Source organism: Cantharellus anzutake (assembly GCF_015039405.1).
Source record: "Cantharellus anzutake strain C23 chromosome Unknown EI90scaffold_107, whole genome shotgun sequence".
NCBI lineage: Eukaryota > Fungi > Basidiomycota > Agaricomycetes > Cantharellales > Hydnaceae > Cantharellus > Cantharellus anzutake.
In genome coordinates this window covers 217,929-228,987 of record NW_024067057.1, presented here as the reverse complement: position 1 = coordinate 228,987, position 11,059 = coordinate 217,929, and the positions used below count along the sequence as shown (strand labels likewise).

Here is an 11,059-nt window from a genome sequence, read left to right as displayed (position 1 = left end):
ATAAGACAGTATGAGTGCATGCCAACAAGCAAAACAAGCTCTCTAGTGTAATACTCTGGGAAGCATTCAGCAATGGATTGTGCCAGGATCAGCTAGCTGCATGCCCTAAATTAGGTCTGTTAGATCCCTGCACTATTCTTGATAATCCGCTGCAAGAGTTCTGAACTCTTCCTGGTGTACGCAATAACAGAGAATATCACGACTATTCCTGTACTGTTCAGCCCAGGAATACTCCTCCTCTGTATCCATCATTTAGTGGCTCGGAGCGTCAAGACAGGCATGTGACTACAAGACAGTCGCTCAGCCCACCGGGATCAACAACGACGAGAAAGTGTGATGATAATGATTCCGCAGCACCCAGAAGATAGCACACAATATCACAAACCACAGGCGTTTCTGATACGGTCGGTGTCTTTGAAAGGCAGTATAGGTTAGATAACCAACGTTAAATCCCCGAAAGTCGGTGTTTTGGAGCATATGAAAGGATATACAATATTCATAGTTCGTGGATGTCGTAAGAGGTCGTGAGAAGAGTTAGAATAGAATAGCTTAATGGTAGATCAGAGGATGTCACCCCGGGATGAGAAAGGAAGGATGGGTGGAAAACGAGTGAGGGTGGAAACGTAAATTGCAGGAATAGGCTGAGCATTGCCTGCGAAAAATGTACCAGCCAAAATGGCGAATCATGCAACCGGAGTCCGGAGCTCCCCACCACTGGAAGCAGGACTATCCGCATCGACATTCATAGTTGTGCAGTCCCCGTTGATGTGGTCACTGCGGGAGCTCGTCTGCCGGACTGGCACACCGACCCCAGACGCGTCCTCATCTTCGGACGAACCAGAACGGTCATCCCTGCTAAAACTCGCGTCGTCATCCGACGAATTTACCTAGAACGGTATTTCAAAAAAGAATAGAACACGAATAATCAGCAACCATTGTAAATTCGCCACGGTCGAACGTCCATCCACAAAGGCACGACACGTACCCATTGATCCAATGCCTCCTTCAACCTCCTCTCCTCTTCGGGCGTAATGTTCATCAATTCTTCCCCTGAACCCTTCTCTGCATGCATCCTCAGCAACTGAGCCAATGACCGTTGTCTACTTGGCATCGGCGTGCTTTCTGGTGGTAATTCGACGCGTCGCCGTCTGGGTGAAGGAGTGGCAACGATGCTTATAGAACCATTTGATCGATCCCAGTCCATATCTGACTTGGCAGACATAGAAGAAGACGCGGAGAGAGCTGAGACTGGTCGCTCAATGCTCATTTCTGTTGACATTTCGGTGGCACAAAGGTGGAGAGCGATGTCAAGTGTGATATGGTGATGGAAGCGACAAAACGGTGCAGACAAGAAGGACCAGAATTTGGCTGGTAAGGAGGCGCGAAAATACGTCAGACGCAATTGAGTAGGGGACTTAGGGGAGGACTCTGATCTGTGACTTGGCTGGCTGTTTCCGGGTCACATGATGAGTAAACAAATATAGCTGCTTGGCGACGTTGGCAGTTGAATCGGCAGAAATAAACGTCTCACGCATTTTTTGTACATATATGCTCCAGGATATAGGATTCCCCTCGCTGTAACGAGATTCCGTGAGTCTGGAGCGAAATTTGAGTTTCCTGGTTCGTAAAGCTTGGGCTATCCAAACCCTAGCACACGCAGCGCGGCATTCACGGAAGCGCCATGATAACTTGAACCTGGAGACTCACCTATTTCTCAAGTAATGGGCGGATGGGCGCTCGCACCGGCAGGCAGCCTGTGGCCGTGGGAATATCACTGATGAAAATTGAATGTAATTTGTTATTCAGTGCGCGGCCACTCATGATTTATGTACACTGCCCCAGAAGTACTCAAAGTCATCGGATGTCACGCGTTGTGCTCATCCGTAGGTTGGACCCATAAAAGCACGCATACTGCCAGAGTTGGCTAGCTAGTGTCAGCCCACCCCTCTACTTCTCTTGAAACCCAGGCGATCGATCAAGTCCCTTCTCTTCCATCATTTCTACCATCGCTGCTCCTGTCGAGGAGCGTGTATTTTCGACTCAGCCAGTTTCCGATGACTACTTACGTTAGGGGGAGTGAGCAGTTGCTTCACTTCCAAATCTACCCTGCGCCCTAAATATTGTGTCGCCTGCTCCTGTGAAGCTGTATCTATCTTGAAGCGACAGTACGTTGATATGATGTCGATCATCCACAATATGACTTTCATTCCCACATTCGCATCTATCTTATCACACAAGTGCATTTCATTTTTGCCACAAAACAGCCTTCATAGTATCCACCCTACGATAGTGCAACGCGTGTGAACAAAAAAATTCCCCCAATCCTATCCTCGAATCTTGCTGGAAATGAAATGGTACCTGCGTAACTGACATGGTAAGTCGAGCGCTTTCCACCGAACTGAGAATGAGCTGCTGATTACCTCACATAGTATTTCCATTGGGTCCAAGTGCAGCACTGTTACGGTCTCAATGTTGATTCAGTCATTCTTTGATATCGCTTGCTTCCGCGCCCTCCTTGTGCCAGGGAGGCGCGCAGCATCTGCAGTGTATATTGTTCCGCACCTCAATAGGCAGCACCGGAGCTCATAAATCTCATATTGGTCATCCACAACAATCATAACAAGAATCAAATTAGCAACGAAATTGGAACAGCCAAAAGCCCAATATTAATCAACACTTTAGACGTGTCCCTTGACGGTATCAGTCGCGAGCCGTTCTTGTACTCGTTCAACTTCATGGACCCAATCGGCTCGCAATACTATCCAGGTTGATATCAATGCATTGAACGCAAGCGCCATAGCGAGACCGATCCAAAGGCCAAAGAGTCCGATGTTAAACTTGATTGTCAACAATAAACCTGGCGAACGAGTGAAACAAATTCATATTATTATTTCCGTCTCCTGAACAAGGGACGACACTCACCAAACGGGATGCCAAGAACGTAGTAGGAAACGAAGTTGAGCAATGCACCTAGCTTTTGCCTACCACTTGAGCGCAGAATACCTGCAGTGACGGCACAAGTCGCATCAAAGATCTGAACGCGGCGTGAATCGTCTTGGGCTACTATGTGATACGGCTTCCGTACCTGGAAAACAGCCACCAACGGCAGAATATTCCCGACCAGCAACACAACCTCCGGATCAGAGTTGAAGATGTATGCCCAGTTCTTACGGAATGAGATAAAGATGGCCCTGTGTGTGATATAAAGTGAGATGGCCTTCGAAACTCCAAGAGATCAATAGCATTTACATGCAGCAAAGTCCAAATCCAAACCCCATGAGTAGGGAGACGGATGAACCGATTTTTGCTCTAAGCGCATTACCTGCTCCAAAATATAACTTACATCGATCCTAGAATATCTTGGAATTACTCACCGGCACCTAACATGTTCCCGATCCTATACAAAAAAATGAGCCATGGACACATGTCTGTGGGGGAACGTACCTAACAGAAGCCGCAACGCTGAGCGCATACGGAGCCTGATATGATGAAGAACAAGATACAAGGAGGACCGATTGAGACGCGAGTGCCACTGGGCCCAGACTTCGTATCTCCTGTAAGCGAATGCTACTGCATAGAGATAGAGACTAAAGCGTACTAGCTCGCAGCAACTGGTGGGAGGATAGTTAGGACGATAAGATAATTGAGCTTGAGCCCAAAAAGATAAACTCTACCCACGACCAAGAAGTTCCCAACTCCACCACTCTGCCGCAAGTTGACCTGATTGACATAAGAATCAGGTGCTGTGTCCGCACCCAAGAGAAATCCTGCGGTCTAAACCTACCCGTTCCTGCCAAACCCAAATGCACCAGCACGCCAACGCTCTTGAAACTAGCAACACCAATAGGGTGCCAAGCATCCCTCGGGGCCCACCATATTGCATATATGCACGTCCCTACGCTAATCAAGTTGAAGGAAATTGCCGTGGCGATCGGTGCTCCGATAAAACCTAGACGGATCGCAGGAGGACCCCATACTGCCAAGTAGAAATGTCGATAAGAATGGTGCAATGCAAGCATCCACACTAGATCACATACCAAGAACATAGTTCAGAATGATGTTTACCGGCACGACGCACGTTACAATCATTGTCGGGACATGTAGCAAGCCTGAAGCGGAAGAACTTGTTGAAACAACACTGTCGATTCAAGAATATTGTACCCTCACCTTGCGACTGAAAATACCGACGCGTGACGGAATTGAATGCGTAGGCAGGTAGCCCGAGGCAAAGCCACTTCAGGTAGATCCCTGCAAGGTGGGCAACCTCCGGCTCTTGGCTGTCAGGGAAAAGGTCAAGGTTGAAGGGACCAACTGCACGAAAGATGCTTACTTCAACATGAGAAGTATACTCTCTGCATTAAGCCACATAGTGGAAATAGGCTGCGACACAAAAAAGACAATCAGTCAAATTACCGCATACCAAACAAGGGAATCAATGGATCGGGGATGTCGGGATTACGATCAGCACCCTGCACGTACTACGAGTATCACAGCAAGAAGGAGCATCATTCTCTGGGACCAGAGCCCAACTAGGCGCGGATTACTCGATGTCCATGCTTGAGGCAGGAGAGAATCTAAGGCAGACACGAACCCTAGAATGACGGAAAGCCCCGTCACCTGACCAGAGCCGAATTCAGTCGAGGTTCACAAGTGACACAAAAGAAGCGACTCATACAGAAGAAGTCATGGAGCCTAAAGTGGCAGCGGCAAGGGCAGTGGTAGAGAGGTGGCCTATAGAGATGATGGAAGCGACTGAAAGCGAGTATTCCAGGACATGAGTGCTGGCAATGACAACACAACGAGGGAGCTTGATCAGTGAATTCATAGCAATCAAGTTATAACTAGCCTACCCAAGGACAGGGAGAGTATACTTCCATATTATCCCCGCCTCTTGTTTCCACACTTGCGTCTCAAGTAGAGTGTGCGTTTCCTCAGTGCCATCAGCAGTTTCTTGGATTCGTGGGGTGTCAGCCAGGAGGGAGTCTTGCTCATAAGCCACCCCCCAAGAGGGGGCATTCAGATGTGATATACTGGCGAAAGACCCTCTACGGTCTTGTTGAGATCCTGGACTCGCAAGTTCATTTCCGATGGCATCGTGGTGTTTAGGCGAAACGATTGTGGCGCCATAGTGACTGAACGAAGGTCGTCCGTGACTTCCAGGGACCCTAGGGAAATGCTTAGGAGACCCGGAAACAGTGTTGTTGTCATCAATGAGTTCATTGTGGGGAGAACCACGCTCGTCATCGCTGCAGTCCCGTGAACTGTCCTCATCGTGATCCAGACCCGCAAACTGCGATACAACGGCATAGTCATTTGACAGTGAGGGAGGACCAGCTCTGTGAAAAGAGGGGGAGGACATAGGTTAGAACGGTAAAAGCTGCGATGGGGCCACTGACAAATTTAAGAGGTCACATTGCAATTGCCGAGAATAATCGCGGAATCGAGCGTGGGAACAGGACAAATTAAATACCGAATGACCTTGGGTGGGGCGGCTGTCGCGGGTAATCACTTGGATAAAATAGATCCCCCTCCCTCAGCCCAGGTGTTGGTTCTTGCTCGTTGAGCCCTTCTTGACAAGACCTAGGTTGTGGGCTCACTCTGCTTTCAAACACTTTCACCCTGGTATCCAATCGCCCAACATGCCCGTATATATCCTGCAAACTTCATTTAATTGCGGCTTCTTGGAAGGAACCCTCATCGGGGAGGGGGCGATGTTTCCCGAGGATTTGTACCTAGGCCAGGGTTCTATGTTGGGTTCTATGTACACCCTTCAAGCACGACGGTCCAACAGGGCCAACGAAATGACAAGAGTGCATGCTGACACGGAGATGACGCACTAACGGTACGAAGCAACAACAACATGTCCAGGAATCGACATGAGAACGCCCTCCTCAAGGTCTCACATTGCAGGCCTCAACTGCCTACGAGCCAAATGCACTTGTCCATGTAGCCTAATGAAGAATGGCGGTGATGCAGAGCCTCCCTAGGAAGAGCATGAAAATCTCTCACTAAGAAGCGGCTGCACACTTTGGGCGTCATTCAGAATTCCCGTTAGTACAAACTTGCCAAATTCAAACAGGGCACGTTCCGGAAGTGGCCTCCCACCCGAGCAAGCCCTTCAAGTTCTATGCTGCTACTTGCTGTTCCCACTACGATGAATACAAACTGCATGGTGCCCCCAGCCTACTATTGCTTATTGAGACCCAACCCTTTGACGACCCCACGACGGGGACGCCAAATTTCATGGTCGACGCTCCGGCCGGGCCGGCCCGCGCCAAAGCGGGATGTTGAGGAACGGTGGCGCACAGACGGTACCGTTGCATGTTAGGGTCTCTGGAACATATGGCACCATCTTGGCCTCATGTTAGGCCCCACAGCAACCACAACGCGTATTCGAACCTCATCACAATGGAAATCTCACAGATGAACCCAGATATGCGTTTTGCCCAATTATGACAAGTAACATGACCCTCCCATACTGTTCGGAAGCCGAAAAGACGCTCATCCAAAATGGCAAGTTTTCTTGCCCTGACTAAGGCCTCGGCGATGTCCCTTCACATTTAAAAGGCTTCTCTGGGTTCGCACGAATGATTTTCGGTGCCAAAGGTCGTGCTGGAGAGCGCTTAAGGCCAGGTGCGGGGACGGGCCAGGATTTAACCCCTTATATATCTGCTTTAATATCACAAAGATTGGTCTCATTACAGTGTCTGCTGCTGATGATGATATCACCCCTGACTGTTGGGTCTATGGCCTATCATCCTGCACGGAACGCAGCGACACGTGCCGTCAGCGGTTATGCTAGGTGAGTATACTGTGCGCGTGAGATCGCCGCAAGTCCGTGTTCGGGTGTTCATCACGTTGCAAGATCCTGCACTGCGCACAGTCCAGGGGAAATGAAGATTCGATGTATAGGAGGCCGGTCAAACTAATATTGCCATACTCAAGGAACCCAATCGATCAACTTGAAGTAAAAGGCTAGAAAACAAAACTGGAAACGGATAGCACATTTGGCCCCCTTACCTGTACTTGCCCACCGTGTCACCAGTGTCGATAGTGAGCCAAAATCGATAACAAAGGTGTAGGTGGAGTGGCGTAACTCAGTCAAGGGGTGGATAATGACACGACGTCGTTTGTTTCTTAGCGTCTATTTAAAGACAGCTCCTCTCATACTCGGAGACGAATGTATGGAAGGATGGTTGTGTTGTCTGATCGCACGTAACTATCGATGGTATTGCGGTGTGAATCAATGTGGCACGATCTGCAACTAAATATGGAAGTACAAGCGGTCTCTGGATATGCGAGATGCCACCGAGTTCCGAGGCATGAAATCGATACGGGGAGAGCCGGCATGTACGGAGTTGCCTTGATTGATACAAATCCTGAAACGTCATCGGGTGTCCAGAAGAACAGAATCATCTCGAATGATAAGCGAGTCTAATCCACGGGCCACGGAGTGGTACGGTTGGCGATTCCAGCCAAATTTGGACCCACCCTAGTGGTCAACGAGTCTCCAGGAAGCGATCGAGTCACTGGTACTATACTGCAACAAAGGATGTATCATGACGCGGCATTCCAGCTTTGCTTGTCATTTCTTAGCTGCACTCGCGATTCACCGTCGTAGCCCCATCTGGATTCGACTGGTGCTCTTCCCATATCATGGCGCTGCGGAATGCCAGGGGCTGGTTTATGACTTGGAATGTGACCCTTCATTATGCTCCCCTGCACTGCTCGCGGGCAGCCTACCAGCATGGCATTAAGGAAACTCCTTTGTCTCATCGCTTCGTGTCGGACGGACTACGATTTGTCCGCCCCTGCGATGATCCCATCATTTTAGAAGCAATCTCTTGTTTGAGTTTTCTCCCTCTCAAACGAGTATTATCCGATAATGGAAAAAGTCTGCTTCCGATCTACATCGTACCGATCGAGTCATGGTCTATCAGCCTTGACCCAGACAATCTCATCTACAGCTGGTGACCTGGTTACAGATGACCTTGCCTTTATTCACGGGTCCATCAAGTGTGAACCGAGAAGATCACCTTCAGTCTCTGGAAGACTATATGATCAGTTCCCCTTAGTTCGTAATCTTACAGCGCCCCGCGACACAGTACGCCACAAACCGAAGAGCCACGACAAGAGCCCATTTTAAACTCTGACGGTCTAACCCAATGAGTGGCTTTGTTTGTCTGGGCAGACGGGACTCGTGACTCCATGCTTTCTGATGCTCATTTGTCTTTATTCGAAACCCAGAAGGCTAGCTACTCCCCCAGTATCCAGTAAATATACCCTAGCAGTGTTCCCCCCTGCATAGAGTAGTCGGATGTTGATTCCGATTGTTTAGGCACGCTTCTGTTTCTAACTGGGTAATACTCTCGTGTCTACCACTGGTGACCACAAACTTCCCACCAAGACGCAATCGGGGACTTTCCGTGTTCCATATTTGGTCTAGTGTGCAGGCCAATGTTTTGCAATGTTGGCAGGTCTCGCTTCGACTTCCGCGGCCTTCTGACTCTTCCGCTGTTGCGAGTCGCTGATCCATTCAATTCTCTCTACGCCCCGCCAGATAAGGTATCGCTGTCGTGATAAACCCCCATCCGGCCAAGAAGCTTATAAGAAGCCCGTAACGCTACTGATCCCTCCCTTGTGGATCGATCTGCCTTGCAAATCGCATGTGCGCAACAATCGTCGAGCTTGCGGCGCTTCTCTTTGCATCTTCGTGAGAAATTAAAGGTCAGCTGGTGACCAGATCCAAAAGGGCAGCCCAGAGGGGGCCACCTCGCTCTGCAATGCCGCAGTGCTGATGGAGCATGATGGACGTCAGCCTCCCTGGGTCCTAACCTACCTTTCAGCTTTGCAAATGTCCGCTGGGAGTTTAAGTTGCCCCCTTCGTGCGACGGGGCTCGTAACTCATGTATGCTGCCCAAGTTACCTTGCGCCCCCGTGTTGTTCAACGCGCACTTCCGTGAGTCCACTGTTGTGTTCGTAACCTTGCTTTCAAGTCTGCTTCCTCGGCGTAATCCTCCGTTTTCGCGCACCTCTCCTTCCCTACCGCCTCCAACCGTGGCCCTGTGGCCTTTTAGCTGTGCCGTAACCCGTCTGTTATTGGTACCGCATCTTCCCTGTCTCCTATACGTTTTCCGTTTAGTTGCGTGTTTCCTGTATTTCTCCTTGCTTTTGTCCTGGATTCTTTGTGTATTCCTGTAGTTGTATCTGGTGCAACTCAACAAAGAAAATGACATTTTTCGCCCAGTAGTGCTTAATTTTGGGGCAATGTGAATGCTTTAGATACAGTCCTTTGATCCAGTGGCAGCAAAAACATACACTCACAGAGCGTGCCGAGAGGGTCCCAGAGGGCGGAGTGCCACAACAATTATGTAGACGGATTCGATTGATAGTTATGTTCCCTCTGTCGGTAAATTTCACTATCCGCGCACCAAAGGCACTGCAAGCTCAACCATTCAGTTTGAAGGAAACCCTAATAGTACAAGTGGCTTAGCAGTAGCTGACAACGGAGACTTTTTTGGCTAGGTGCGACCCAAAGTTTCAGGAATGTTCCCTTGCGACAACAAATATGCACTCCTACCTTCCCTGCGGATCTACTACTTCGCACCAGTTTGTCCCACACATTATCCCCAAAGATGACTTTGAACGAAAAAGGTCACCCGGAACACAAAACAGCACGAAGACATGAGATATCGATGAATAATCATGTGGGCAATTCAGCATGTCATCAGCATTGGTGTAGAACACAAACCACGCCAGCTCATAGGGATGGAAGGCCGCAATCCCTCTTAGATGTCAATGGTGCGCGGAAGTACTCCCAATTCCTGGATTCGAGACCAGGTATGCCATAAGCGCGGAGCCGTGGCGAGGCGGACAAGGACAAGCCCTGATCGACAGGAATAACGAGCCTCCAAACATGATGACACCAAGCCGATCGAGGGAAATTGTTTGACAGCAATTACGTGAAATCTCTAGTTGACCGACCCAAGAATTGCCAGCGGGAGTACTGTTTAGACGCAGCCCAATAGAAATCAACAGCCGACTCCGGCAAAGATGATCCAGTGTTTCTATGAGGGTTCTCCTGAAAGCAAAGGTTTAGCTTGCTGAACCTTGACTAAAAATTGCTGTGCGAGCATTCGTTTTGGATCCACGGCATGATAAGTAACCACTTGGGCGAAACCAACACGCAAAAAACCCTGCAACATGAGCCAATTACTCGCTGGGAATGGTCAAAACGATGGTGTCTATTATGAGGCATTATCGGTTGGGACATTTACAAGTGAAAACGAAGATTCAGTGGAAGGCGTCGGGAGAGGAACCAGTAGATTCCCAAGTCTAGGCGGGGACGCGGGTGTGATAAATTCCGTTCTGAAAGGCAACCTAACAGCGGCCAGTTTGAGGGCTGCATAGAACGATCAGGAAAGGCGACAGTACAGGAAAATGACTGTCCGTATACCTTCTCGTGCTATCTCCTCTCGCAAACCCCCTCCTCCTACTTCGAAAATAACCCTACCCGGGGCAGCTCTATCTATAGAAGTAAGAAATACCCAAGTCCCTCAACGGAACAGTGACATGCCTGCATGCCCAATATTCAAAGCTCCCTTTTCCCTTGCCCATGCGCGTCTCATTTCCCTAAGAAAAGCCTCATTGTACCAATAGGGTGGAGCCTTCACTTCGTTACAGCTTACCTTCACACAGACTGGTATATCAGGAAAGACACGCATCCAAACATTTGAGCCTTTGACCACTTTCAGCTTCCGCTTCAAAGCATTATCGGCGCTTTGGAGTTGTTTGGCGGTAATGCGCCCACCTTCATCACCAACTATGCGGATGCCATAATCTCCGAATTGGAGGGTGGTCCCCTTGGTTGAGCCACCAGTGGGAAGGATGACACGGCCCTTATGAGCTTTCCTGTATTTGACCTTACGGGGCGCTAGCTCAGAGCGATGGCGCACCTGCCATAGTACAGGAGACGGAAGGCTGAGAACTCTCTTGAAGAAGGACTGGATCACCGGCATTAATGAATATTGGTGCCAGGTCACGTGTCTGGAACGATTTC

At 49.4% G+C, this 11,059-nt stretch overlaps 5 protein-coding genes across 5 annotated transcripts; all 5 read right to left on the bottom strand.

The window, feature by feature from the left end:
* Window positions 1–221: 221 nt before the first annotated feature.
* Window positions 222–1,153, bottom strand: EI90DRAFT_3085020 (uncharacterized protein). Its single transcript, XM_039062106.1, has 2 exons — window positions 986–1,153; window positions 222–887 (listed from the first exon to the last, which is right to left on the bottom strand). Exons 1-2 carry the CDS (start codon window positions 1,109–1,111, stop codon window positions 684–686), a joined length of 330 nt encoding a protein of 109 aa, XP_038909566.1. The 5' UTR covers window positions 1,112–1,153; the 3' UTR covers window positions 222–683.
* Window positions 1,154–2,491: 1,338 nt separating this feature from the next.
* Window positions 2,492–4,886, bottom strand: EI90DRAFT_144438 (mate-domain-containing protein). Its single transcript, XM_039051794.1, has 14 exons — window positions 4,851–4,886; window positions 4,676–4,781; window positions 4,480–4,617; window positions 4,331–4,380; window positions 4,168–4,277; window positions 4,038–4,109; window positions 3,785–3,976; window positions 3,679–3,720; window positions 3,599–3,611; window positions 3,445–3,543; window positions 3,375–3,397; window positions 3,250–3,322; window positions 2,923–3,191; window positions 2,492–2,857 (listed from the first exon to the last, which is right to left on the bottom strand). The coding sequence occupies exons 2-14, from the start codon at window positions 4,685–4,687 to the stop codon at window positions 2,679–2,681; spliced, it is 1,272 nt and encodes a 423-aa protein (XP_038909565.1). The 5' UTR covers window positions 4,688–4,781; window positions 4,851–4,886; the 3' UTR covers window positions 2,492–2,678.
* Window positions 4,853–5,473, bottom strand: EI90DRAFT_144556 (uncharacterized protein). Its single transcript, XM_039051795.1, has 2 exons — window positions 5,397–5,473; window positions 4,853–5,336 (listed from the first exon to the last, which is right to left on the bottom strand). The coding sequence occupies exon 2, from the start codon at window positions 5,311–5,313 to the stop codon at window positions 5,017–5,019; it is 297 nt and encodes a 98-aa protein (XP_038909564.1). The 5' UTR covers window positions 5,314–5,336; window positions 5,397–5,473; the 3' UTR covers window positions 4,853–5,016.
* Window positions 5,474–8,466: 2,993 nt separating this feature from the next.
* EI90DRAFT_3085006 (uncharacterized protein) lies at window positions 8,467–9,248 on the bottom strand (the record flags this gene model as incomplete). The annotated part of the gene is made up of 1 exon (XM_039062105.1): window positions 8,467–9,248. A coding segment is annotated over exon 1 (515 nt), but the record flags the coding sequence as incomplete, so codon positions are not given.
* A 999-nt stretch (window positions 9,249–10,247) lies between these two features.
* Window positions 10,248–11,018, bottom strand: EI90DRAFT_2943117 (mitochondrial ribosomal protein L16; the record flags this gene model as incomplete). The annotated part of the gene is made up of 4 exons (XM_039055287.1): window positions 10,248–10,402; window positions 10,457–10,509; window positions 10,562–10,632; window positions 10,689–11,018. 4 exons carry the CDS (start codon window positions 11,016–11,018, stop codon window positions 10,248–10,250), a joined length of 609 nt encoding a protein of 202 aa, XP_038909562.1.
* Window positions 11,019–11,059: the final 41 nt, after the last annotated feature.